At 44.9% G+C, this 26,649-nt stretch overlaps 1 protein-coding gene across 1 annotated transcript; it reads left to right on the forward strand.

Annotated features, from left to right (window-relative positions):
- Positions 1-439: 439 nt before the first annotated feature.
- Positions 440-23,623, forward strand: LZIC (leucine zipper and CTNNBIP1 domain containing). The gene is made up of 7 exons (XM_036744973.1): positions 440-763; positions 6,618-6,752; positions 17,874-18,009; positions 18,309-18,407; positions 19,908-20,003; positions 21,044-21,125; positions 21,643-23,623. Exons 2-7 carry the CDS (start codon positions 6,652-6,654, stop codon positions 21,699-21,701), a joined length of 573 nt encoding a protein of 190 aa, XP_036600868.1. The 5' UTR covers positions 440-763; positions 6,618-6,651; the 3' UTR covers positions 21,702-23,623.
- Positions 23,624-26,649: the final 3,026 nt, after the last annotated feature.

The following is a 26,649-nucleotide window of genomic DNA, read 5'->3' on the forward strand; positions in this document are numbered from 1 at the left end:
GATGTTCCCCTGCCCCTCGTGCTTTCTCCCTCAAATAACCTTCCACCTGTTTTAGTTTATATGTATTTACCTTATTTGTAATCTAACCCACTAGAAACTCTTCGAGGGGAGAGCCCGATACACTTTTGTCCTTGTACCCCCCCAATCCATCAATCGACCACCATCGCGATAAGGGCCCACCTGTGACACATACAGGCTGGGGGATGCGGCCAAATCACTCAACCTCTCCGTTCAGCGCTTCTCTAAAGCGGTAAATGACTCTGAAGGGGAGGGGTGGGGGGGGGGGGCTAATGAAATAACCAGGGCCTAGTCCCACACGCCAACAAATGTGTGAACCGCTAGCTTCTGGGTCGCAGAGCGGGCTGCCCACAGGGCGCTTACTCTCTACTCTGGCCTCGTGGCCCGGCGGGGCGGGGCTGGGGTGCGCGCGCAGCCCCGCAGCCCCGCTGCTGATTGGACGGGGGCTCGGCCTCACATCCGGGCTCAGAAGGAGGCACCTCCTCAACATGGTCGGTCTCACCTCGGCTGCTGCGGCGGCGGCGGCGGCGGCTGCGGCTGTGGCGGCGGCTCTACGTAGCTCTGGCTTCGGCTCTAGGGCCCCGAGGCGGTTTACCTCAGCATAACCGCAGCGCGGGGGTGGGGGCGGTGCTCCCGCTCATTGGCTGCCCCGCCGGAAGTGCGTCATCGCGCACGCGCAGGAAAAAGCGGGGTCCTGCCTGGGCCTGCCTTCCCGCTCTGGTGGCCGTCGGGTTGGAGCCTTCAGGTAGGCGGGGCCGGGGTTGGCTGAATGGCCCAGCAGCCGGGCGCCCAGTTCCCCCGGTGCCCCTGGCCCTGACCCATTCCCGGCGCAGTACCTGTCCTCCGTGTGGTCCGAGGCAGAACCTTCGGGGGACGGCGGGAGAACCCGCAGGGCCCATTTCCCCACTCCACATTCCGCCTCCCATCTCCGCGCCTTTTACCCGGGCTGGCGCCTGTGCCTGAGGCGCCGCCCCCTCTGCCCCTTCCTCCCTGTTCCTTGTAGTACAGTTGGGGTTGCGGGCAGTATTCCCCATGTAAGTCTTATTTTCGTTGTTATGCCCCTGGCACGGAGCGTCGCACACAGGTGGCGCTTAATACTTGTTTTTGTCTCGAGTCGGAGAACCTGCTCTTGACTCCAGGCCCTGCCACTTAGTGTCTGGGGGGGAAGCTTCGTTTTAACATTTGCGGAACAGTGCTCGGGGGTCTCCTCCAGCCCCTGGGGTCAGCTGTGTGACCCTGGGCAAGTCACTTCACCTGCTCCCTCCTCAGTCTCCTCGTCTGCAAAATGGGGCTCAGAACGTTGCTTGCCTCCTAGGATTGTTGTGAGGATCAGCTGAGCAATTAAGCGCCAGCGCAGTGTTGGTGCTCAGTCAACTCTTGGTGACCCCGTTTGGGCTTTTCTAGGAGCCGGTTGCCATTTCCTTCTTCAGCTCATTTTACAGATGAGGACACCGAGGCAGACAGGGTGAAGTGACTTGCCCAGGGTCACACAGATGCTAACTGTCGGAGGCCGGATTTGAACTTGGAAAGAGGAGTCTTCCGGACTCCAAGCTCTATGCACTGAGCCACCCAGCTGCCCTGGAGTAGAGTAAGAGCCACATAAATGTTAGCTGTTACTATGAGGAGCAACTGAAATGATCTTTGTAAACAGCTTAGCACAGGGACTGGCACAGATGAAGTTAAATAAATGTTAGGTATCCTCCTCTTCCTTATCATCATTATTATCACAATTATTGCTAAGATAGAAGAAAGAGGCCTCACCTTTATATGGGGTAGGAGAGGAGGTGCAGTGTCCCCTAAAAGGAGGAGCGCAGCTCAGCCACGGATTCCCCTGCTGGCTTCGGGCCCACCTACGTTGGGTAAGACCTAAGATTCAGAGCAGGAAGGAACCACAAGAGTCCGCACAGCTGTCGGCCACCTGGCTCCTTATCTCTTCCTTTTCCATGTCCATCCAGACTTTTTTTTCAGCCTCCATCGCAGCCTTGAACGACCCCCTGCTTTCCCCAGACTTGTGCTATGGTCTCACTTTCCTCCCTCAGAACCTGAACTCTGCTTAAGGCATTCAGTTTTACCTCATGTCCTTGGATCCCTTATTTCTTTGTCCTCTTCCCGGATGGCTCCAGGTTCCCCCTTTCCTGATAGAGGAGGTTAGAGGGTCCAGCCAAGTGGGTGATGAGCACTGAGCTGAGGATACAAAGAAAGCGCAGACACAGCCTGGCCTGCCTTCAAGGGACTGAGGTTTTAATGAGAGAGCTGAGTGGTTCATAGATGAATACAAGGCAGATGCTAGGCAATGTTTGAGAGGAAGTAGCCTGTGGGAGAAAGCTGAGTTTTGTCTATCAATTAGTTCCTTTTAAACTGAGTGGTCAGTATAGTAATTCCTTAAGGTCCACTTGATTTTCTCCTGTTTAACTTTAGGTAGTTTGTTTTAAATGGAAAGTAATGAGTTAAGTCACAATGTCCCTGAGTACTTAATTAGGAAAATTCCCAACACCTCAACAGTGTTTTGAATTTTTTGTCTAATCTTATATTTTTATCTCCCTCTAGTTCACCCCTCACCTCTTTGTGTTTGAGGCAAAATTCAGTTCACTAGAAACGTTTGGGTAACTAAATGGTAGATTGTATTATGTCTTTGGATAGATGGTGTTGGAGGGCAGGGTAATATGGGGAAGGAACTGCCCTTTTCTTGAGACTTAGCTCAGCCTGAGTCTAAGGCATTGATAGAGCTCTCCTCACTGTCTCCCTTCATTGCTGCCTAGAGTGCTTTGCTCCCCAGAGGTGTGGTCAGGCTCTCTCCAGCCTCTTAAATCCAGCCCCTCAGAATCTTACCCTCCAGTTCTCAGATACTTCCTCCTTTTGTACAAATCGCTTAAGAAGTGACTCAGTTTTGCATGATGATTTTGACTCAAGTGCCTGTTGTTTGCCGGGAGATACTAAGTTTTCTGAATTACAGATTTGGCCATTTCACTTCCCTTCTCAACAGATTGCCTTGGCTCCCTCTGACCTCTGGGATCAGATATAAACCCCTTTTGGCATTTAAAGCCCTTCTGACCTTTCCAGACAGTTTACATACTCTGTGGTCGGTCCAGCCACCCAGAACACTCTCTGGCCCTTCTCACTGCAGACCTTCACACTGGCTGTCCCCCATGCCTAGGTGTCAGCTTGTTTTTTCCTCTTTCCTCACTTCTGCCTCTTAAAATCATTGCTTTATTCAAGACTAAAACCAAGGGCCACCTTCTACCGGAGACCTTTATGCCCCCAAGCTGCTGGTGCCTTTCCTATTTTGCATGTATTTTGTACCTGTCTGGATGTGCTTATGATGTCGCCCCAGGAAAAGGTCCTTGAGAGCAAAGATTGTTTTCCTTTTGTCTCTGTATACCCATGAAGCAAGATGTATGACACATAGTAGGAGCAGCTATGTGGTGCAGTGGTTAGAGCACTAGCCCTGGACTCAGGAGGACCTGAGTTTAAATCCGGCCTCAGATGCTTACTGGCTGTGAGACCCTGGGCAAGTCACTTAACCCCCCTGTTGGCCTCAGTTTCCTCATCTGTAAAATGAGCTGGGGAAGGAAATGGCAGAGCATCCCGATATCTTTGCTGTGAAAATCCCAAATGGGGTCACAGAGAGTTGGATGCAACTAATCAGCTGTAAACAGGTGCTAATAAATGCTTATTGACTGATTAGTCTTCGAGGTCACCACTTCTCTCTCTCCCTCTGTCTCTCTCCCTAGTGACCTTTTCTCAGTCCTCTTTGTTCTTGTCGTCTCTCGGACATTTGACCCGGATGACTATGCCTGACTCCTGAGCCCTCTTCCCTGGGTTTTTGGTTCTCTTCCTCTCTTTCTGACCAATCTTTAATATTCTTTGCAGCCCCATTATCCAGTTCCTGGCCCCTGTGGCTGTACCCTGGACCCCTTCCTGTGTGCTTTCTCTCTTGGTGATTTCCTCATGAAGCTAGCTGCCACCTCTGTGCTTCTGCCTCCCATTGCTGCACATTCAGCCGCCTTCTCTCTCCTGAGCTCTAGTCCTTCCTCTCTAGCTGCCTGCTGGACTCATCCCCCCGCAGGTGCCATCCCAGGTTTCTCAAAGTCATGTCCAAAACATCTTGTTTTCTTTTCCCCAAACCTGCCCTTTGTCCTGACTGGCTTATTCCTATGGTTGGGACCACGGTCCTGACAGTCATTGTGGTTTGTAACCTCTGCTTTATCCCTAAATCTACACCCTCAGATCTAATCAGCTGCCAGGTCGTATACATTGCACCCTCTTAACATTTCTCCCATCTGGCCCTTTTTCTTTACGCTCAGCACAGCCATTCTTGTCCAGGACCCCTTTAGCACTCCTCTCCTGGCACCTTACAGTAGCTTCCTCATTGGTCTCTCCATCCTCCTCGCAAGCTGCCAGATTGATGTTCCTAAGATTCAGCTCTGACTGTGCCACTTCACTGGCTCCCCATTGCCTCACAGCCTGACCCAAGCCAATTACAGGTCCCTGACCTTCCAGCCAAGCTCGTCTCCTTGCTGTTTGTTTGGCAACTGCCATCTTCTCTCCTTTCTCTGTGCCTTGGCCTTGGGACTCAGGTGCTCTGCTTTCTCACTCCTCCCAACTCCCTTCAGGTTTCAGTGCTGCCTCCTTCAAGAGGCGTTTCCTGATTTGCCCTGTTTATGGCTCCCTGCCGGGTCCTAAATGCAAAAATGTCCTCTCCCCCACCCTCCTCCCCCAGTAGTATGTGAGCTCCTTGAGGGTAGGAATTGTCCCATTTTCTTAGTGGTTTCCCTAACACAGGGCCTGGCACATGATAGGCCCTTAATAAATGTTTACTGATTGACTGATTCTAGTGTAGCACTCTTACAGTAAAACCAGAGAATGATCTTCTTTCTCCTTTTGCCTTTGCTTACATCCTGTGCCCTCTTTCCTTCTTTGCCTGTCAAAGCACCTTTTCAAGCCCAGCCAAAATGCTGCCTTCTTCTGGAAGCCTTCCCCGATCATTAATAACCACCCACCACCCCCCTACATACAACTTTGTTTTAGCGTTCTAGTGCATTGAACACTGTCACTACTTTCAGGCTTAGGTACTTTCTAAAGCAGGGGTGGGGGACCTGCAGCCTCGAGGCTACATGTGGCCCTCTAGGTTTCAAGTGCAGCCCTTTGACTGAATCCAGACTTCACAAAACAAACATGTGACCTCCAGCCCAAAGGTTCCCCACCCTGTTTTAAAGCCTCCGGTGCCTGCCTAGCATAGTGTGTTGAAGTAGGCCCTTAAATGGTGGTGGTTATTCATCCAAATCCCTTGTACTCAAGTTAACCCTTCCCCACTTCTTCCATCATCCCAGAGTGGGAAAGGCCCTTAGAGACCTTGGAGTCCAACTTCAGCTGGATTCAGTACAACCTGGAAGAGTAACCACCAAGGTCTATTTAATGAAAGGCTTCCATTTGTTGGCCCCAGAGGGAGGCTGCCCAGAAAACAAAAACAAACTGACAGGCTTGGAAGTGAGTGGTCAGGCTCCCGAGGTCCTTAGGGATAATTTCTCAGGGCCTCAGTTTCAAATGAAGCCAGTAAGCCTAGGACTGAGACTTAGGCAGCTGTGATGCTTTCGCTCAGAAAGGCAATCTCAGGGTTCTGGTGAAAGTTGTAATGCTTTCACTGAGTACTAGGGGGTGCCCTTGAATTGCTTTCTTCTGAGTTAGTCTAGGTCAGAAATGTTTCATCATTTAATCCAATAATAATAATAATGATAGGGACTATTGGATAAATAATTGTTGAGGGGCTTCCAAAGAAAGTCCTGAAATTGATTCAGGAAATTCACGTATTGATCCATTATACCTCTTATCCAGACTTTCTGTTTCATTCAGTAATTCATTAATATCCACAAATAGAATAGAAAGTGTGCATTTCTAGACATAACAGACTAAGTACCATATGTAGCTCTAATCTTTCTGTGTAGGTTTGACCGAGATTGTCCTCATTCACATTCTGTGCAGGAGCTTCTTGCTCTAAAGGAAATTTTTAAAAGCTAGAGTAGAAAAAATAGATTTTTAATTATAAACTTCAGAATAACCTTGAGTCAAGTCTCTTGATTTGAGTTCCCATTTCTAAACCACCTACCAAAGGCCTATTGAGCTGAACTCTGTCATTTCCAGAATGACTTTGGACATGTCACTTAATGTGCGTCTGAGATTCTCTACATGTAAAATGAATGGGTTGGAATAAATGGACTCTCAAGCCCATTCAAGCTCCAGATTTTTCTGAGGGCCTCTCATGCATAGGAACACAGGAGGTCCTTTGATCAGTTATTTATGAATTGGTATTTTGTGTGCCTTGTTTTATGCAATGAGTACCTTGAGTGTACATAAATTCAGTTTGTATAAACTGAGCCAAGCCAGTTTATCAATTCTGTTATTTTATAAAACCTGGCATCTCAATCTCTTTTTTTCGTGGGTGGGGCTTATTTTTGCCTCTGGTATTCGAGCATCCCAATTTATGTTCTTCTTGATTCACTCTTTGCAACTTTTATTTCCCATAAACAACAACAGGGATCAGCTGATTTTAAATGTAATTCATACATAAGGTTACTCTGATCAACTCTGTTCTCGTTTTCTAGGTACGTTTACTCACCTTTCTATGAAAAAACTAAAATGGCTTCTAGAGGAAAGACAGAGACAAGTAAATTGAAACAGAACTTAGAAGAACAGTTGGACAGACTGATGCAACAGTTACAAGATCTGGAAGAATGCAGGTAGTGTTAACAAGATGTTACATTATTACAATGGGAAAAAAAAAAGTCTTAGCTCCCCAAACTAGACTGTCAGCTACTTGAGGGGAGGCTCATGGTACCTGATCAGGGACATAGTAGAGAAAGTCCAGAGAGTCAGCAATGAAGCTGGGACTGGCCCAGGTGTCTTCTTTTTAATGGAGGCTCTGGGAGGAATAAGAAGTGGAGGGGCAAGGGTGTGGGATGCTTGTAATGTGAGAAGTCGAGGAGCGAAGGGAACTTCCAGAGCCAAGAGGTCTCAGCTATTTGTCACTGTGATAGAAAAGCTCCACCTTCAGTAATGATACCATTCAGATATTTAGGTCGGTTACTGATAATCTTTGTCATCTCTTTGACTCCTATGGCTTGAATCATCACCTCTCTGAAGAACCACTCCTTGAGTAGAGCACCAGCCCTAGAGTCAGGAGGATCTGACTTCAACTCTGGCCTCAGACACTTGACACACTTGGTAGCTGTGTGACCTTGGGCAAGTCACTTAACCCCAATTACCCTGCCTTCCCCCCTCCAAAAAAAAAAGTGAGAGAGAGAACCACTCCTTCCTGAACTCTTCCCCAGACTGAATGGGGAACTGCTGGGTGTGTCTCCTGTAGAAATCTCAGCTCAGTAGGCCCAGAGTAGAAGTCATCTTCACTCCGCCATCTTGGCCTCGCCCCCTGTGGAAGTAATCTTCAACCTTGAACTTGCCCTCTTCAGACTTCCCTGTTGCTTTCGAGGGTACCGACATCCTCCCAGTCACCCAGGTTGATAATACTGACTCCATCTAATCATTTGCTGAGTCTTATTAATTCTTCCCCCGCATCTCCTATTCCCCTTCTCTCCCTACAGACCCACTGTAAGTAAGGAGGATTGTGTTATCCTTTTAGAGTTCAGTTTCTCAGGATCCATGGCCATGGCAGTGCCTGGTTTCCAGGTGTTAGATAATAACTCCCAGAACAGCCCCAAGGATCCTAGATAGTAATTCCTAGAATCATAGTGATTGGCAGTCCCACTGAGGCTGTGCCGTGAGATATGGGGGTGAGTGACATAATTGATATGTACTACATTTGTGCAGAATGATGATATTGCTAAAGTTAACCTGTGAGCTTAATGTTGGCAAGATGCTTTCTGTCTGTTGCCCTATAGAGCAAGTGGGGAACCCCTTTGGGATTTGGGTCATGTGTAGAGGAATGTATGTACCTGCCTCAACTAGCCCCCATTGAGACTTGAGGGAATTTAGGGGAGTGTACAAGCTGGAATGCTGTGCCTGTCTCCATTGACCCCATTGAGATGTAGGGGTAGTTGCCCCACCTTCTTGTCGGCCCCTGCAAGATGGATGCTTAGGGAATGCAATAGGAGTTGGTGCTCCCATTATCAGTAACCTTTTTGAGAAGACTAGATTAGAATAAAGTAAGATTATTAACCCCTCCGAAGCTGTCTTCCTGTCCTTCCTGTCTGACCAGATCAAGAGTGAACCTATTAGAGACTGGAGTCCAAAAACTCCATTGCCTCCCTGTGTGTCATCTGTGAAACACCCACCACCCAAGTTCAGGCCCTTCTTGTTTTCTTACTTGAAATACGACAGCAGCCTTCTCGTTGGTTTCTCTGCTTACATCATTTCTGGGCAGTCCATTTTCCACACAATGCTAACAGATGTTCAGTGACTCCCCATTGCCCAGAGGACACAGTACAAGCTACTTCATGTGGCATTGAAGGCCCTCCACAGCCTGGCTCCCAACAAACTTTCTAGCTTTATTTCATAGCACTCTGCATTCCAGCCAGACTGGACAGTCACTGTTTTCTGAACTCAGCATTCACCTGCTGCTCTGTGCATTCTCGTCCAAGCCATGCCTCCTCATCTCCAGCTCCCAGAAGCTCTGTTTCCATTTAAACTTAGTGCAGACCCCTCCGTCATCCCCTTTCATGCTCTTCTCTAGGCCTCCAAATCCTTCCCTCCTGAGTCTTTGCTTCCTGAAGTTCTGTACTTCTTATGAAGCCCACTTCCAACGCCAGCTCCTTCAGGAAGTTTTTGCTGATTGTCCTCTGTGACTCTAACTCTTCCCCTGGGATCTCACATAACAACCCTTCGTCCCTTTCAGATACATTGTGCTCTGGTTACCTGTGTCTGTGTCATATCCTTCCCCTAGATGGTCTGCACCGTTAGGGCCGTGACTGCTTTTTATCCACATGTTCTAGTTTCCTCTGGCCTAGCACTCTCAATGGGTGCTTAAATAGTTGTTGAATTGAACAATTTTTTTTCTTTTTTTTAAAATTTATTTAATTTATTTAATATATTTAGTTTTCAACATTGATTTTCACAAGAGTTTGAATTACGAATTTTCTCCCCATTTCTACCCTCCCCCCCACTACAAGATGGCATATATTCTGGTTGTCCTGTTCCCCAGTCAGACCTCCCCTCTGTCACCCCACTCCCCTCCCATCCCATTTTCCCTTCCTTTCTTGTAGGGCAAGATAAATTTCTGTGCCCCATTGCCTGTGTATCTTATTTCCTAGTTGATGCAAAAACTATTTTTTTTTTGTTTTTCAACATCTGTTTTTAAAACTTTGAGTTCCAAATTCTCTGCCCTCTTTGCTTTCCACCCACCCTCCCTAAGAAGGCAAGCAATTCAGCATAGGCCACATGTGTATCATTATGTAAAACCCTTCCACAATACTCATGTTGTGAAAGACTGACTATATTTTGCTCCTTCCTAACCTATCACCCTTGATTGGATTTTCTCCCTTGACCCTGTCCCTTTTTGAAAGTGTTTGCTTTTGAATATCTCCTCCCCCATCTGCCCTCCCTTCTATCATCCCCCCTTTTTTATCTTCTTCCTCCTTCTTTCCTGTGGGGTAAGATACCCAATTGAGTGTGTATGGTATTCCCTCCTCAGGTCAAATCCAATGAGAGCAAGATTTACTCATTCCCTCTCACCTGCCTCCTCTTCCCTTCCTACAGAACTGCTTTTTCTTGCCACTTTTATGTGAGATAATTTACCCCATTCTATCTCTCCCTTCTTCCCTCTCTGAATATAGTCCTCTCTCATCCCTTAATTTGATTTTATTTTTTTTAGATATCATCCCTTCATATTCAACTCACCCTGTGCCCTCTGTCTATATATATACACACATACATATATACATACACACACACACACACACACATACACACACATATATGCATATTCCCTTCAGCTACCCTAATACTGAGGTCTCATGAATCATACACATCATCTTTCCATGTAGGAATGTAAACAAAATAGTTCCACTTTAGTAAGTCCCTTATGATTTCTTTTTCTTGTTTACCTTTTCATGCGTCTCTTGATTCTTGTGTTTGAAAGTCAGATTTTCTATTCAGCTCTGGTCTTTTCACTGAGAAAGCTTGAAAGTCCTCTATTTTATTGAAAATCCATGTTTCACCTTGGAGCATGATACTCAGTTTTGCTGGGTAGGTGATTCTTGGTTTTAATTCTAGCTCCATTGACCTCCGGAATATCATATTCCAAGCCCTTCGATCCCTTAATGTAGAAGCTGCTAGATCTTGTGTTATTCTGATTGTGTTTCCACAGTACTCAAATTGTTTCTTTCTGGATGCTTGCAGTATTTTCTGCTTGATCTGGGAGCTTTGGAATTTGGTGGCAACATTCCTAGGAGTTCTCCTTTTGGGATCTTTTTGAGGAGGTGATCTGTGGATTCTTTCAATTTCTATTTTACCCTCTGGCTCTAGAATATCAGAGCAGTTCTTTTTTTGATCATGGCTTTCAGGTAGTCCAATAATTTTTAAATTATCTCTCCTGGATCTTTTTTCCAATGAGATATTTCACATTGTCTTCCACTTTTTCATTCCTTTGGTTCTGTTTTATAATATCTTGATTTCGAAGATGGCGGCTGGTAAGCACGGACTAGAGTGAGCTCCGTACCCGAGTCCCTCCAAAAACCTATAAAAATGGCTCTGAACCAATTCTAGGATGGCAGAACCCACAGAACAGCAGAGGGAAGCAGGGCTCCAGCCCAGGACAGCCTGAATGGTCTCTGGGTGAGGTCTATTCCACACGGAGCTGGGAGCTGGGAACGGAGTGGAGCAGAGCCCAGCCTGAGCGGCGTGGACGATCCAGACCAGAAGCCGGGCGGAGGGGGCCCTAGCGCCCTGAATATGTGAGCTGCGGCAGTTACCAGACTCCTCGACCCACAAACACCAAAGACTGCGGAGAAGGTTAGTGGGAAAAGCTGCGGGAGTGGAAGGAGTTCGTGGTTCGGCTTCCAGCCCCGGGGGCAGCGGAGGTGGGGCAGCTACAGCTGTTGTTACTTCCGGCTCCAGGCCCACCTGGTGGGAGGAATTAAGTGGCAGATCAGAGCAGGAGTGCAACAGCCTGCTGAAGATCTAAGCCCAGTCTGGACTGGGGGTCCTTGGGGAAGGAGGAGTGCGGCTCTGACAGAGCTGGCACCTCCCCCCCAAACGTAGAACATAGAACTCGTTAGTCTACAAGCAGTCATACCCCACTGAAAAACTCAAGGGTCAAGTTAGTTGGTTGGGAATATGGCCAGGCAGCGAAAACGCGCCCAGATTCAGTCTCAGACTTTGGATTCTTTCTTTGGTGACAAAGAAGACCAAAACATACAGCCTAAAGAAGACAACAAAGTCATAGAGCCTACAACCAAAGCCTCCAAGAAAAACATGAACTGGCCCCAGGCCATAGAAGAACTCAAAAAGGATTTGGAAAAGCAAGTTAGAGAAGTAGAGGAAAAATTGGGAAGAGAAATGAGAAGGATGCGAGAAAACCATGAAAAACAAGTCAATGACTTGCTAAAGGAGACCCAAAAAAATACTGAAAAATACACTGAAGAAAACAACACCTTAAAAAATAGACTAACCCAAATGGCAAAAGAGCTCCAAAAAGCCAATGAGGAGAAGAATGCCTTGAAAGGCAGAATTAGCCAAATGGAAAAGGAGGTCCAAAAGACCACTGAAGAAAATACTACTTTAAAAATTAGATTGGAGCAAGTGGAAGCTAGTGACTTCATGAGAAATCAGGATATTATAAAACAGAACCAGAGGAATGAAAAAATGGAAGACAATGTGAAATATCTCCTTGGAAAAACCACTGACCTGGAAAATAGATCCAGGAGAGATAATTTAAAAATTATTGGACTACCTGAAAGCCATGATCAAAAAAAGAGCCTAGATACCATCTTTCAGGAAATTATCAAGGAGAACTGCCCTGATATTCTAGAGCCACAGGGCAAAATAGAATTTGAAAGAATCCATCGATCGCCTCCTCAAATAGATCCCAAAAAGAAATCTCCTAGGAATATTGTTGCCAAATTCCAGAGCTCCCAGATCAAGGAGAAAATACTGCAAGCAGCCAGAAAGAAACAATTTGAGTATTGTGGAAACCCAATCAGAATAACCCAAGATCTGGCAGCTTCTACATTAAGAGATCGAAGGGCTTGGAATGCGATATTCCGGAGGTCAATGGAGCTAGGATTAAAACCTAGAATCACCTACCCAGCAAAACTGAGTATCATGTTCCAAGGCAAAATATGGAGTTTCAATAAAATAGAGGACTTTCAAGCTTTCTCAGTGAAAAGACCAGAACTGAATAGAAAATTTGACTTTCAAACACAAGAATCAAGAGAAGCATGAAAAGGTAATCAAGAAACGGAAATTGCAAGGGACTTACTAAAGTTGAACTGTTTTGTTTACATTCCTACATGGAAAGATGATGAGTATGATTCATGAGACCTCAGTATTAGGGTAGTTGAAGGGAATATGCATATGTGTATATATATATGTGTGTGTGTGTGTGTGTGTGTGTGTGTATATGTTTAAGTATATATATAAGTGAATGTGTATGTATGTATATATCTATGTGTATGTGTATGTATGTGTATATATATATATGTGTGTGTTTATATATATATATGTAAAAGAGAGAGCAGACACAGGGTGAGTTGAAGATGAAGGGAAGATAGCTAAAAGAAATAAAATGAAATTAAGGGATGAGAGAGCAACATACTGAGAGAGGGAGATAGGGAGAGATAGAATGGGGTGGATTATCTCGCATAAAGCTGGCAAGAGGAAGCAGTTCTGGGGGAGGAGGGGAGAGGGCAGGTGAGGGGGGAATGAGTGAACCTTGCTCTCATCAGATTTGGCCTGAGGGGGAATACCATACATACTCAGTTGGGTATCTTACCCCACAGGAAAGAAGAGGGAGGAAGATAAAAAAAAAATAAAAGGCAGGGGGGATGATGGAGGGGAGGGCAGATGGGGGTGGAGGTAATCAAAACAAACACTTTGGAAAGGGGACAGGGTCAAGGGAGAAAATTCAATAAAGCGGGATGGGTTGGGAAGGAGCAAAATGTAGTTAGCCTTTCACAACATGAGTATTGTGGAAGGGTTATACATAATAATACATGTGTGGCCTAGGTTGAAGTGCTTGACTTCTTAGGGAGGGTGGGTGGGAAGGGAAGAGGAAAGAGAATTTGGAACTCAAAGTTTTAAAATCAGATGTTCAAAAACAAAAAAAGTTTTTGCATGCAACTAAAAAATAAGATACACAGGCAATGGGGCGTAGAAATTTATCCTGCCCTACAAGAAAGGAAGGGAAAAGGGGATGAGAGGGGAGGGGGGTGATAGAGGGGAGGGCTGACTGGGGAACAGGGCAACCAGAATATAAGCCATCTTGGAGTGGGGGGGAGGGTAGAAATGGGGAGAAAATTTGTAATTCAAAATGTTGTGAAAATCAATGCTGAAAACCAAATATGTTAAATAAATAAATTGCATTTAAAAAAAATAATATCTTGATTTCTCATAAAGTTGCTAGCTTCTACTTGCCCCAATCTAAATTTTTAAGGTGGTATTTTCTTCAGTGGTCTTTTGGACCTCCTTTTCCATTTGGCTAATTCTGCCTTTCAAGGCATTCTTCTCCTCATTGGTTTTTTGGAGCCCTTTTGCCATTTGAATTAGTCGATTTTTTAAGATGTTACTTTCCTCAGTATTTTTTTCTGTATTTTTTTGGGTCTCCTTTAGAACGTCATTGACTTGTTTTTAATGGTTTTCTTGCATCCTTCTCATTCCTCTTCCCAATTTTTCCTCTATTTCTCTAATTTGCTTTTCCAAATCCTTTTTGAGCTCTTCCATGGCCTGAGACCAGTTCATGTTTTTATTGGAAGCTTTTGATGTAGGCTCTTTGACTTTGTTGACTTCTTCTGGCTGTATGTTTTGGTCTTCTTTGTCACCAAAGAAAGATTCCAAAGTCTGAGACTGAATCTGAGTCCATTTTCGCTGCCTGGCCATGTTCCCAGCCAACTTACTTGACCCTTGGGTTTTTTGTTGGGGTATGACTGCTTGTAGAGTAAAGAGTACTTTGTTCCAAGCTTGAGGGGATGCGCTGTTGTTTTCAGAGCTATTTCTATACAGCCAGCTCTGCCACACCAGCACTCCTCCTTCCCCAAGAACCTCCAACCCGGACCTGACTCAGATCTTAAGCAGGCTCTGCACTCCTTCTCTGATCTGCCACTTAATTCCTCCCACCAGGTGGGCCTGGGGCTGGAAGCAACTGCAGCTGTAGTTCTGTAGCTACCCCACCTCTGCTGCCCCCTTCCCTCCCCACCCCCTGTGGTGGCTGAACCTGCTAACTCCTTTTACTCTCTGCAACCTTCTCTGTTGTCTTTGGTATTTGTGAGTTGAGAAGTCTGATAACAGCCACAGCTCACTGATTCAGGGCACTAGGGCCTGGTCTGGTTGGTCCGTGCAGCCCACGCTAGGCTCCGCTCCCAGCTCCGTGCGCGATAGACTTCACCCAGCGACCATCCAGGCTGTCCTGGACTGGAGCCGTGCTTCCCTCTGCTATTTTGTGGGTTCTGCAGTTCTAGAATTTGTTCAGAGCCATTTTTTATAGGTTTTTGGAGGAACTTGGCAGGGAGCTCACACAAGTCCCAGCTTTCCAGCTGCCATCTTGGCTCCGCCCCCCAACAATCTTTTTTTAAGATTAAATTTTATTTTATTTTTAGACCCTTGTTCTCTCCCTCCTACCCCCTGATTGAGAAAGCAAGAAAAACACACTCCTTGTTACAAATATGTAGAGTCAAGCAAAACAGGCCATGTCTAAAAACATATTTCTCAATCAGCCCTCTGAGTCCATCCCTTCTCTAGCAAGAGGTGGGCAGCATGTTCATCTGGAATTGGGTCAGTCATTACACTGACCAGAGTTCCTAAATCTGTCAGAGTTGATTATCTCCACAACATTGCTGTTATATAAATTATGTTCTGGTTCTGCTCACTCTATCCTACATTAGTTCATAGAAGTCTTTCCACGTTTCTCTGAAACCCTCTCCTTCATCATTTCTTGCAACACAGTATTTGAATTGAATGATCATTTATACAGGTAATGATGTAGAAGCCAGTCCCTGGCTCTAGGTACTACAGTTATCAGATATTATTATACTAATAATAAAAGCTGTCATTTGTACAGTATTTTAGAGAGCATTTTCATGTGTTATTTCACCAAATCTTCACAGCAACCCTGGAGAGATAGCTGGATTTGAAGTCACAAAACCTAATTCTGCCACTAATTCTCTGTGTCGCTTTGGGCTCCATTCCCTGTCTGTGAAAAATAAAAGTGTTAGACTAGATGACCTTTAAGGTCTCTTCCACCTCTAAATCTATGATTCTTTTTCTTTTTTTTTTAACATTTTTTTTGAGTTCTAAATTCTCTCCCTCCCATTATCCCCTACCCCACCCCTTTGAGAAGGCAAGCAGAATACCGTTGTACATGTAAAGTCATGTAAAACATATTTCTATATTAGCCATGCTGCCAAAAGGGACTGGGGTAGGGGTAGAAAAAGAAAGAAAATGGAAAAAAAAATTGCTTCAGTTTTCACTCAGAGTTTATCAGGTCTCTCTTTGGAGATGGATAGCATTTTCATCATGAATCCTTTGGAATTGTCTTAGATCATTGTATTGATCAGAGTAGCTAAGTCTTTAACAGTTGATCATCATTACAGTATTGCTGTCGCTGTGTACAGTGAGCTTCTGGTTCTTATTTCACTTGGCATCAGTTCATGTAAGTCTTCCCAGGTTTTTCTGAAAGCATCCTGCTTGTCATTTCTTACAGCACAGTAGTATTCTATCACAATCATGTACTGCTACTTGTTAGTTATTCCCCAATTGATGGGCAGCCCCTCAGTTTCCAATTCTTTGCCACTACAAAGAGGGCTGCTACAAATATTTTTGTATACATAGGTCCTCTCTTTTTGGCATGTAGACCTAGTAGTGGTATTGCTGGGTCAAAGAGTATGCATAGTTTCATAGCTCTTTGGCCATAGTTCCAAATTGTTCTCCAGAATGGTTGGACCAGTTCACAGCTCCACCAACAGCACGTTAGTGTCCCAATTTTTCCATATCCCCTCCAGCATTTGTTATTTTCTTTTTCTATCTTGTTAGCCAATTTGATAGGTATGAGGTATTAAGGTATTACCTCGGAGTTGTTTTAATTTGCATTTCTCCAGTAATTATTCAGAGCATTTTTTTCACGTGACTACTGATAGCTTTTATTTCTTCCTCTGAAAACTGCCTGTTCATATCCTTTGACCATTTATCAATTGAGGAGTGGCTCTTATTTTTCTACTTTTGGCCCAGTTCCCTATATATTTGATAATTGAGGCCTTTAGCAAAGAAACTTGCTATAATAATTTTTCCCAATTTTCTGCTTTCCTTCTAATTTTGGCTACATTGGTTTTGTTTCTTTTTAATTTCATGTAATCAAAATTATTCATTTTATTTCCCATGATCCTGTATATTGCTTGTTTAGCCATAAAATCTTTTCTTCTCCATAGACCTGACAGGTAATTTTCTCATGTTTCCCTAATTTGCTCATATCATCCTTTATATCTAAATCATGTGCCTGTTTTGATGTTATCTTGGTATATGGTGTGAGATGTTGGTCTGTGCTTAACTTCCGCCAGACTGCTTTTCAGTTTTCCTCACAATTTTGTCAAATGGTGATTTTGCCCCCAAAGCTTAGATCTTTGGGTTTATCAAATGCTAGATTACTTTGGTCATTTACCTGTGTATATTGTGTACCTGATATATTCCACTGACCAGTCACTCATTTCTTAGCTAGTACCAAATTGTTTCATCGATTACCACTTTGTAATATAGTTTTTGAAATCTGATATTGCTAGGCCTCCTTCCTTCATATTTTTTCTAATTTGTTCCGTTGATATTCTTCCAGATTAATTTTGTTGTTGTTTTTTTAGCTCTGTAAAATAATTCTTTGGTAGTTTGATTGGTATGGCACTGAATAAGTAAATTAATTTAGGCAGAATTGTCATTTTTATCATGGGTAGGCTTGGCCTACCCAGGAGCAATTAATATTCTCCAGTTGTTTAGATCTGTCTTGTGAAAAGTGTTTTATCATGTTCCTATAATCCCTGGATTTGTCTTGGCAAATTAATTCCCCAAGTAGTTTATACTGTCTGAAGTTATTTAAATATGAAAGTTATTTAAAGTTATTTAAAATGAAATTTCTCTTTTTACCTCTTCTTGCTGTGTTTTGTTGGTAACGTATAGCTATGCCAATGATTTATGTGGGTTTATTTTATATCTTGCGACTTTACTAAAGTTATTAATTGTTTCACTAGTTTTTCAGTTGATTCTCTAGAGCTCTCTAAATATATCATCATATCATCTGCAGAATCATAATTTTGTGCCTTATTGACTATTCTGAATCCTTCAATTTCTTTTTCTGGAACAATATTGAATAATAATGGATATTCTAGCTTCACCCCTGGTCTTATTGGAAAGGCTTCTAGCTTATCCCCATTACAGATAATGCTTGCTCTTGGTTTTAGATAGATACTAAGTATTCTTTTTTAAAGGGCCTCATTTATTCCTATGCTTTCTAATCCATGATCACTTTTCAACAGATTAGGAAATTGAGGTTCAGAGAAGTAAGCCCAGTTGTCCTAAGCCCCACCCCCACCTTGTGGCCAATAGGACCAGACCCCTTTGTCACCACGCTGCCTCCCTAGTCTACTAAGGATGCTCAGAGAGACCTTTCTTTTGGTTGTCCTGCACGTTGATGTGGTTCATTATGTCTCTTTCAGAGAAGAGCTTGAAGCAGATGAATATGAAGAAACCAAAAAAGAAACTTTGGAACAGCTGGGTGAATTCAATGATTCACTGAAGAAAATTATGTCTGGAAACATGACTTTGGTAGATGAACTTAGTGGGATGCAACTGGTAAGCTTTCTCAGGTGTTTGGAAGCATGTTTGAAATGGAATTGTGTACATGTGCTTTTATTGGTGCAGATGGCTGGCCTATAACAACCGATTTCTGTGTATGTACCAAGCAAGGTAGGCCGTGCTTCCCGATGCTCCTGCCCCTTCGCTGGGAGAAGAGCTCTGCAGTGTCTAGTAGGCAAGCAGAAGAGCCATGGGAAAGAGCCCGCATTAGGACCAAGAGCTGCTGGGCTCTCACGGTCATTGGGGCATCTCTGAGATAGATGTTGTCATGACTTTGTGCCTCCTTGTGCTTCCAGGCCATTCAGGCAGCCATCAGCCAGGCCTTTAAAACGCCAGAGGTTATCAGATTGTTTGCAAAGAAACAGCCTGGGCAGCTGCGGACAAGATTAGCAGAGGTAAAGTGTGCCCTTTGTCCGTGTAATCTGTAATTGGTGTTTGTCCATTTCTGCTCCTAACTCCCGGGATTTCCCCACTTTGATGTTCTCAGCTGTAGAAGCAGGTCTCTGGAGCTGATGCCAGTGACTTTCTAACCAGTCTAATAACATGTTCCCCTCGTGATCTTTGCTCCTTTGATGCCCCCCTCAGATGCTATCTCCTCCAGAAAGCCTACCCTGATTTTCTTCCTTAGTCCTTACATGGTTCTTTGTTTTCTAACTCTGTAATGCCATAATCATGTGGTTTTGTGTATTGAAGCTACCTCTGTCTCTGTGGGAGAAGCTGTTGATGCTGGGGTTACCTGTCTGTTTATCCTTTAACATCTTAACCCCTTACTAATCTGTAATCTCCATGAGGGCAGGGACTATATCTTAGTCAAACTTTCTGTCTTCCTTAGCCACCTGACACAATGCTTTGCTCACATCAGGCACTTTATAAATATATGTTGTTGTGTTTTGTCTCCCCCTTAAACCATCCAAAAATTAACTTTCTTAAATAGTGACTGTTGAAAATAAACTCTGGAAAGGGAAGAAGGTGGGATGGGTGGGTGGGAAAGATTTGAAAACAAAGATGATGTAAATACAAAATTTATCAGTTAATTTTTTAAACATTTACTCTCAAAAACAATGTCCTTTGGGGTAGCTAGGTGGCATAATGGATAAAGCACCAGTCCTGGAGTCAGGAGGACCTGAGTTCAAATGTGGCCTCAGGCACTTACTAGCTGTGTGACCCTGGGCAAGTCACTTAACCCCAGTTGACTCAAAAAAATTAATAATAATGTTTCATACTTCACAAAAAGAAGAGAAACCCCAGAAGCTCACCCAACAGATCTCATATGTAATAAGATGGCTTCTGTCTCTAGTCTATCCCTAAGGTTAGAGTACACAAGCTTTTCACCTATGGAGCCCCTGTTGCAACTTCAAGTAGTGAGGGATTAACAGTGTTACTTTATACTTATACAGTATCTCTCATCTAAGAATCCCAAAGAACTTTACAAGTGTAATTAATAACACCCCAAGAAGTATTCCACTTGTTTTATAGACTTCAGTATACCTGCGGTGCTAAAGCCAGTTAAGTTTTTGGCACCTGGAGAAAGTTCGGTCATTAGAATGGTTTGAAATAAATTCCAAGAGATTGGATTCCGAATTGCCCCTGTCAGACCTGGAGAGCACATTTCAGCCAAGTACAACGAGGGGGTTGCCCCCCCCCCCCCAACACTCTGTCTGCTAATTCTCTACTCTGCAGAAACCCAGCAAAAGGGGCTGGCAGGGCAGACCTTTATCAGTCACTGCCATGTGCAGGCCCTGACCCTGGAACAGCTCATCTTCACAAGTAATTTATCCACAAAGTTTTTTAAAAATTAGAACTGAAAACTTGACTTTTATGCTTTAAATGTGTTTTTAATATGTTTTTAAAGAAGCTGCTTGAGTATTCCCCCCTTATATTTATATCCCTTTTAGATGGACAGAGATCTGATGGTTGGAAAACTGGAAAGAGATATATACACCCAACAGAAGCTGGAGATACTGACTGCTCTGAGGAAACTTGGAGAAAAGGTACCACCATGCCAGGCTTCAGTACTTTTAACACAAAGGAAAATGTCAGCTCTTTGTGCAGAGGGCTAGATTTATTGTCAGAGTTTTCCTGCCTATAGTTTTACTTCAGTGGAATAGAGGGGTTAGGGCAGGGATGGGCCTTCAAGGTCCTAGTTTTACAGAATAAATCCTTTTATTAAGGGGATTTGTTTTGTCAAGTTTGGAATCATTCAAAGGGCCGCATTTAAGGACTGAAAGGGCCACACGTGGCCTCACCTCAAGTTCCCCATCCCTGGATTAAGGAATAGCTACCCACCCATAGTATTACTCCAAAAATATATAGCTATAGATAGTGGGGAGAGAGAGAAGGAGGAAGAGAGGGAGAGGCACTAAATTGTATGGTAACATTCTAGAGCGAATGATTCCCTCCCTCAGCTCCTTCCTAATGGAGTGAGTGCTAGACCTGAACTGAGTCAGGAGAGGCTTGGGTTGGAGTCTTGCCTTAGGCTTTCAGTGGTTGGGAGGCCTCAGCCTCAGCTCCCTGAGCTCTGTAACAGGGACCACAATATTTAGTGCAAAGGTCTGACCGGCCCTAAATGAGGCACTAAATGAATGTCAGTGCCATGGGTCTATTTCAGGCTGTTTCAATAAAACATGGTGCTGTTGTACTCGGCCACCCTGGTTATTTCATAGAGCTAGAATAGCAGGCACAGAGCTAAGTCTGGATTCATGCACCAAAGCCATTGACCTCATCTCCATGCTGCTCCCCTGGGAGAAGCTTCCCAAAGGTCTTTCACATTGCACCAAAGCAGAGTCATGTACGTGCTCGTGTGTGCGCACACGCGCGCACACACACACACACACACATATGCGAACACACACACACACATACGCACACACACATACACACACACTCTCTCTCTTTCTCTCTCTCTCTCTCTCTCTCTCTCTCTCTCTCTCTCTCTCTCTCTCTCTCTCTCTCTCTCTCGTCTCTCACTCTCTGGAAACCTGGGCTTACAACATCAACCTCTTCACAGGCTATTTCTTTCCTCTTTGAACAGCTAACTGCCGACGATGAGGCCTTCCTGTCCACAAATGCAGGCGCGGCCCTCAGCCAGTTTGAGAAAGTCTCCACTGACCTCGGTGAGTCTCTGCCGCTTTCCAAGGCCCAAGGGTTGATCAATTTTCTCTCCAGGTATAGTGAGGCAAACCAGAGTGCCTTTCCTCAAGGGCAACATCACACCTAGATTGTTATCTTTCAAAACTTATCTCATTTACCTTCTTTCTCAGCCTTACTGGAGAGGCTGCTGTTTTCTGTTTGGAAGTGAGGCCTTTTCACCAGCACATATTCCCAGTATTCAGGAGCACGTCACTGTGAAAGTGAAGTGGGCTAAACAACTTCCCTTGCGTTCTTCCTTTTCTGTGGCCCATGTCTGGAGATCGGGAAGACTATTTCCTTCCATGTCCAACAGTGAAGATTCCTGCAGCCATAGCTGCATTATTTGTGGCCAGAGGAATGGGTTTAGGGTCAGTGCAGGGAGGTGTAGGAGGGCACTGTCCCAAAGCAGGCTGATTCTGTCTCCTGGCACCGTAGATCTCAAGCTGCATACTCTGTAAGATAGCCCTGGGTTGTTCATTATCTGCTTCCTTCCTTCCTCAGGTTCTGGGGACAAAGTCCTCGCTTTGGCAAGTTTTGAAGTAGAGAAAAACAAAAAATGATGAGGAGCTCTGTAGAATCCCTGGGCATCGGTCATGGCACAGACGGCACGCTTGTTTTCTACTGCGGATCTAAAGTTATCTCTGAGAACTCTAGAGAACCTGGGAGCATGTGAACAGCATGAGAAAAGCCTAATGGAGGTGCCCTCTGTCTCCATCTGCCTGCCTCACTAGTGTGTGTGGGCAGTGGGAGAGATGTGCCACATAGATGGATAGACACACACACACACACACACACACACACACACACACACACACACACACACACACACACCCCTTAGAAGGGTCTGTCTGCGGAAGGCAGCAGAGACGAGGGAGGAGGGAGGGCACGTTTTCAACATTAGGCTCAGTTTCTCTGTACATCTCTGCTCAGGTTCCTTGTTTGCTTATGCTGATGGTGCATGGAGCCTAGCAGTGATAACAGCTTGTTTCCCTCTTCCGACTGTCCCCTCTCCATGCTGTACTGGTTTACTGCTCTTTCCACATCCTTAGGGCTTCCCTACTCAGTGGAGGTCCAAAGGAGTGAAATGATTTGTTCAAAGTTAGTGGCAGAAGCAGGATTAGAACCCAGATCTCCAGACTCCCAGTTTATCTCTTCCTACTACACCATGCTGCCTTCAGCGTCCCCTAAAAGTGGTGTCTATATTTATAGAGTCTTACTCTATATGATTTAAGCAAGGTAATTGTGGAAGCCTGGCTTTTTTGAAAACTGTATTCCAGCAAAAAAGGAGCATCCCAGCAGCCTGTCTGCTCTCCATATGAATGGAAGCCATTGTAGCTCTGAATTTTGAGCAGTGAACAACGGGGGCCCTGTTGGTGGGAGCCTCCTGGAGTCACCGAACCTCCTGCGTTGTCTTGCCAGGGAATCAGTAGGAAATGGCATCACAAGGCCTGCCCTCCATGACCTGTGGCTGTAACCCTGGGCCATTTGACTGGGACCTGCCCCTCCCTCTCTGGTTTTCTAGGACTGGCATGAGCTGTCAGGAACAGCACACCAATGTCTGTCTTGCTGTGTTGGTGTTCGTGTGTGTGCGCTCAGCTGTTTCTCCTTTCTTTGTCTGGTGTGTTCGTGATTCTCTGGTTCCCCTACTTGGTTTCTTTTGCACATCACACAGAACATCCAATATCTGTGAAGCTTTCTATGTACTTTAAACGGCTCTTTTGTTCATAGATGGGAATTCTGCCTCAGGTAGGAATTATACCTTCTTTAGAACCAGTAATAGGAGTCATTGTTTGCTGAGGTTACTGGTTTGTGGCTTTCAGTCCCACATGCCTCCTGTCTTCCCCCCTCCTGATGAGGTTGTGGCTCACCGTGCAGAAGCACCTGCCAATCACCACCTCATGCTTCTGTCCTCTTCCTTTCACGGTCATTCCATGGCAATCTGCTTTTTTAACTGTTATCATAGCAAGAAAATGAGGAACAGATTCTGTCCAAAACCCCCGGGGAAGGGGCTCAGGGGACCTTCAGCTCGGTTTTTTGTTTTGTTTAGTTTCGAAACCAAGTCATGACCTTCCAGGACAGAACTTGGTCTTGGTCATTTTGATCTCAAGTTCGATCATGTATGTTTTGAAGCTGATTTTCCTTTAAAATGACCTTGATTAGATGACTGGTTGAAATGGCCAAGTTTGTGGTGCCCAGAGAAACAAAGGTCCTGTGGCCCTGATGGCCTTTCTCAGATGAGGGGAGAGCTCGACCACTGGCAAACTCTTCCGAAATGGCCTTTGGGGTGAGGGCTCCCTGAAGTCTGCTGAGGTGGAATGTAGTATTGCACCTGTATGGTTGGAGAGAGAGTGGACTGTGCAGTGGTTCTGTCTGTGCCATGGACTCTGCTGGGGATCTGCTGTTTCATTAAAGGAGAGACCTTGACAAGTGAATCACATCCTATGCAAACCATAGTCATTAAATAATTTTCAAACTTTGGCCATTTTCTGTTTGCTTCTACATACCTACCCTTGTGTGTGTATCAATCATTTCTGGGGGAGGGGAGTCAGATTTCTTGTTAAAAGACAACTCGCCCCCTTTGAAAGTTTAAATGTGACTACAGCTTGGATACGTGTGCCCTCCCCCCACCCAGTTGACTCGGGACCCTCACATGGTGCACTTCCAGGTGTCACTGCTGAAGGAAGACTTACCCATATTCCCAATATGGGCTGGATTTAAATTAAATCCAAAACACTGGAAGATGAACAAACCTCAGAGTTTCGTGGTTTTGCTTTTTTAACAACATGGTGAGGAAAGATTTTGTCCTAGGGAGGTAAGCAAGGATAAGGGAAGGCATCAGGCAGTAGAGTCAGAGGTCATGGTAAGGACAAGGTCAGAGCGTGGGGAAGGGTGCCCAGCAAGACTCAGCCTTGTTGTTAGACCTTTAGTTGAGGATATGCCGCCAGGGAATGGTCATCAGGCCCGAGACAAAACACTGAGCAGCCCCAGCTCTGAAAGAGGATCTTACACTGCCTAATACTGGGTTTGAAATTATTATGGAGAAAATTCCAAACCCTCTAGTTCTGCCTCAAACATTGCAACCATCTCCTCATCTTTTTCATTATTATTAAGGCCAAAGAATTCTTGTCTTCCTTTCCCTAAATGTTTTCCAGCATTAGTATGTAAATGTAAACTATCAGCATTCCGACAGACCTCCCAGACCAAGCTGTACAACATAATTGCTTCCAGTCTACATGGCTCTGGAAATGGAAGGGCTTGGGGCATTGAAGAAAAATAACCCAGCAACTAGGATTTCACATTTCTGCTTATCTGGAAATAGACTTAAAATATCCCAGTTGTCCTAACAGTTCCTAAAATGAGTCCTGTCTTATTCCAACACCCTGGTGCCCAATAAGAAATTTCTCCAGCTCACATCCAGTAAGTGCACTGCTTTAAGGGCTCCAAACACGAGGGACCCGAGATGAAGCTCTGGGGAATGCATCCCTGAAAGGAACGTAGGTGCCACTGATCCAGGATGGGGAGGGTGGAGAATGGTAAGGCTGTCAAATCCAGGCCTCCTTACCCTCAGTGGGCTTTCCTTGAGATCTGATCCCTCCTATCTGACAGCCAGCTTTCCTTTGAAAATAAGTGAATCATCCAGACAACTGGTGAAGGGAGAGGAGGGCCCCCACCGGACAGTATGAGGAGTTCAGTGCAGACAGAATCTGGTGCTTCACCTTCAGTCCTGTCGAAAGTTTCTGGTGACAGTTGTGACCCTAAACTTGGAGCCACCTCTGGAAGCCCTTTGAGCTGCTGCAGCTTCATCCCAAGCCAGGATTTCAACGCAGACAGTCAAGTGCACCTTAGATGATTGTTTCTTCTGTTTCTTAACCCTCTACCCAGCATTTATTAAATGCCTGCTGTGTACAAGACACCATGCTAGGCATTGGAAATAGAAACAAAAAAATGCAAATAGTCCCTTTTGTCAAGGAGCTTCTGTGGGAGAGGGATATAACAGGTAGAGTTTCTGGCCTTGGATTCAGGAAGACCTGAGTTCAGATCCTGACTGATGCTTGTACTCACAGTGTAACCTTGGGCGGGTCATTTCCCCTCTGAACCTATTGTATTCCTCAGTAAAATAGGAATGATATCAACAACTGTTGGGAGGCTCAAATGAGATAATTGGCAAGGGACTGACAAATTTTAAAGTACTATATTCATGCTTGTCAGTTACTGCGTCTATTGAGGAATAGTACATGAGATTCCCCTATCTGATTAAAAAAAAACCATTTAGGGGTAGGGGACAAGAAGAAGGGAAAAAGATTATTTTTCATCGATTTCAAATTCTTAAAAAATGAGGCTGAGAGACCTTTGGCTCATATGAAAAAAATCGACATTTGCTCCACGTAGCCCAGCGTCCTGCCCCTCAACACTTAGACGCTGCGGTTATGCTAGGCGAGTGAAGTTGAAAATTGAGGTTATTACCTAAATGAGAGCCAAAAGATCCAGGTAATTCAGATGAAAGCAGCTATTTGGCCTAATACAAATAACTGCCTCCATTCTGCCCTTGGCTTTGGCGGTTCTTTTAGAAAATGTGGTTCTTTTACTGTTCTAGCTGAAAAAAAGAAAAAAAAACCAAGGTGGCAGATGAGACCCTCCTCCAGAGCATCTCAATTTTGTACCAAAAATTCTCCCTTGTGTCTGATGATGGTGACTATCAACTTGGAGTGATTCAGTGAAATGATTTGTCTTTACCTGAGAAAGGAACAGTGATCCTTTGGGGGCAAACAACATCCCAGCTTTTCTTAGCCTAGGCCTGGCAGGCCCTGCCTCCCACACATTTCCAGCAGTCTAAGCAGTTTGTCCCTGGGCAGGAACATACCATGGTTAGGAATTAGCGGCTTACCAAGGACCCCTGGGTTCCTTCCTCTTCAGCTTTCACTCCATATAAATGGGCACCCACTGGCATCCATTTATAGCAACAGTGGGCAAAGACCACTGTCCTGCTAGCCATTCCCTAAGAGAAAAATGAGGCCTCAGACAGCTTTCCAAGTCATGTTGTTCATTGTTGGGGATGGGGGAGGGGAGGAGGTGGGGCAGAGGAAGGGAATGACTAATGTGAGTGTGCCCTGCCTGATGTGCTAGGGCCTGCTCTGGGAGTCTGACTGGCTCCATGATATAGCTGCTCCCCATAAGGTAATTTCTGACCTCATTAATAGCATTGCTCTTTACCAGCTTAGGAGAACTAGGCAGCTAGGTGGTACAATGGATAGAATGCCTGGCCTGGAGTCAGGAAGACTCATCTTCCCGAGTTCAAATCTGGCACTTACTGAGCAAGTCACTTAAGCCTGTGTGCCTCGGTTTCCTCATCTGTAAAATGAGCCGGAGAAGGAAAAGGCCAACCACCCTAGGATCTCTGCCAAGAAAACCCCGAATGGGGTCATAGAGAGTCGGACACAACTGAAATGACTCAACGACCACAATACCGAATAGCAAAGCCAGAGAACAACGACAGGAGTGGGTTTATAA

The sequence above is a fragment of the Trichosurus vulpecula genome, chromosome 2 (genome assembly GCF_011100635.1).
Source record: "Trichosurus vulpecula isolate mTriVul1 chromosome 2, mTriVul1.pri, whole genome shotgun sequence".
Lineage (NCBI taxonomy): Eukaryota > Metazoa > Chordata > Mammalia > Diprotodontia > Phalangeridae > Trichosurus > Trichosurus vulpecula.

Coding starts and splice junctions, on each gene's coding strand:
- LZIC (XM_036744973.1), top strand. CDS start 6,652: ATGGCTTCTAGAGGAAAGACAGAGACAAGTAAATTGAAACAGAACTTA. Junction 6,753..17,873: donor CAAGATCTGGAAGAATGCAG/GTAGTGTTAACA, acceptor TGTCTCTTTCAG/AGAAGAGCTTGAAGCAGATG. Junction 18,010..18,308: donor AACTTAGTGGGATGCAACTG/GTAAGCTTTCTC, acceptor TTGTGCTTCCAG/GCCATTCAGGCAGCCATCAG.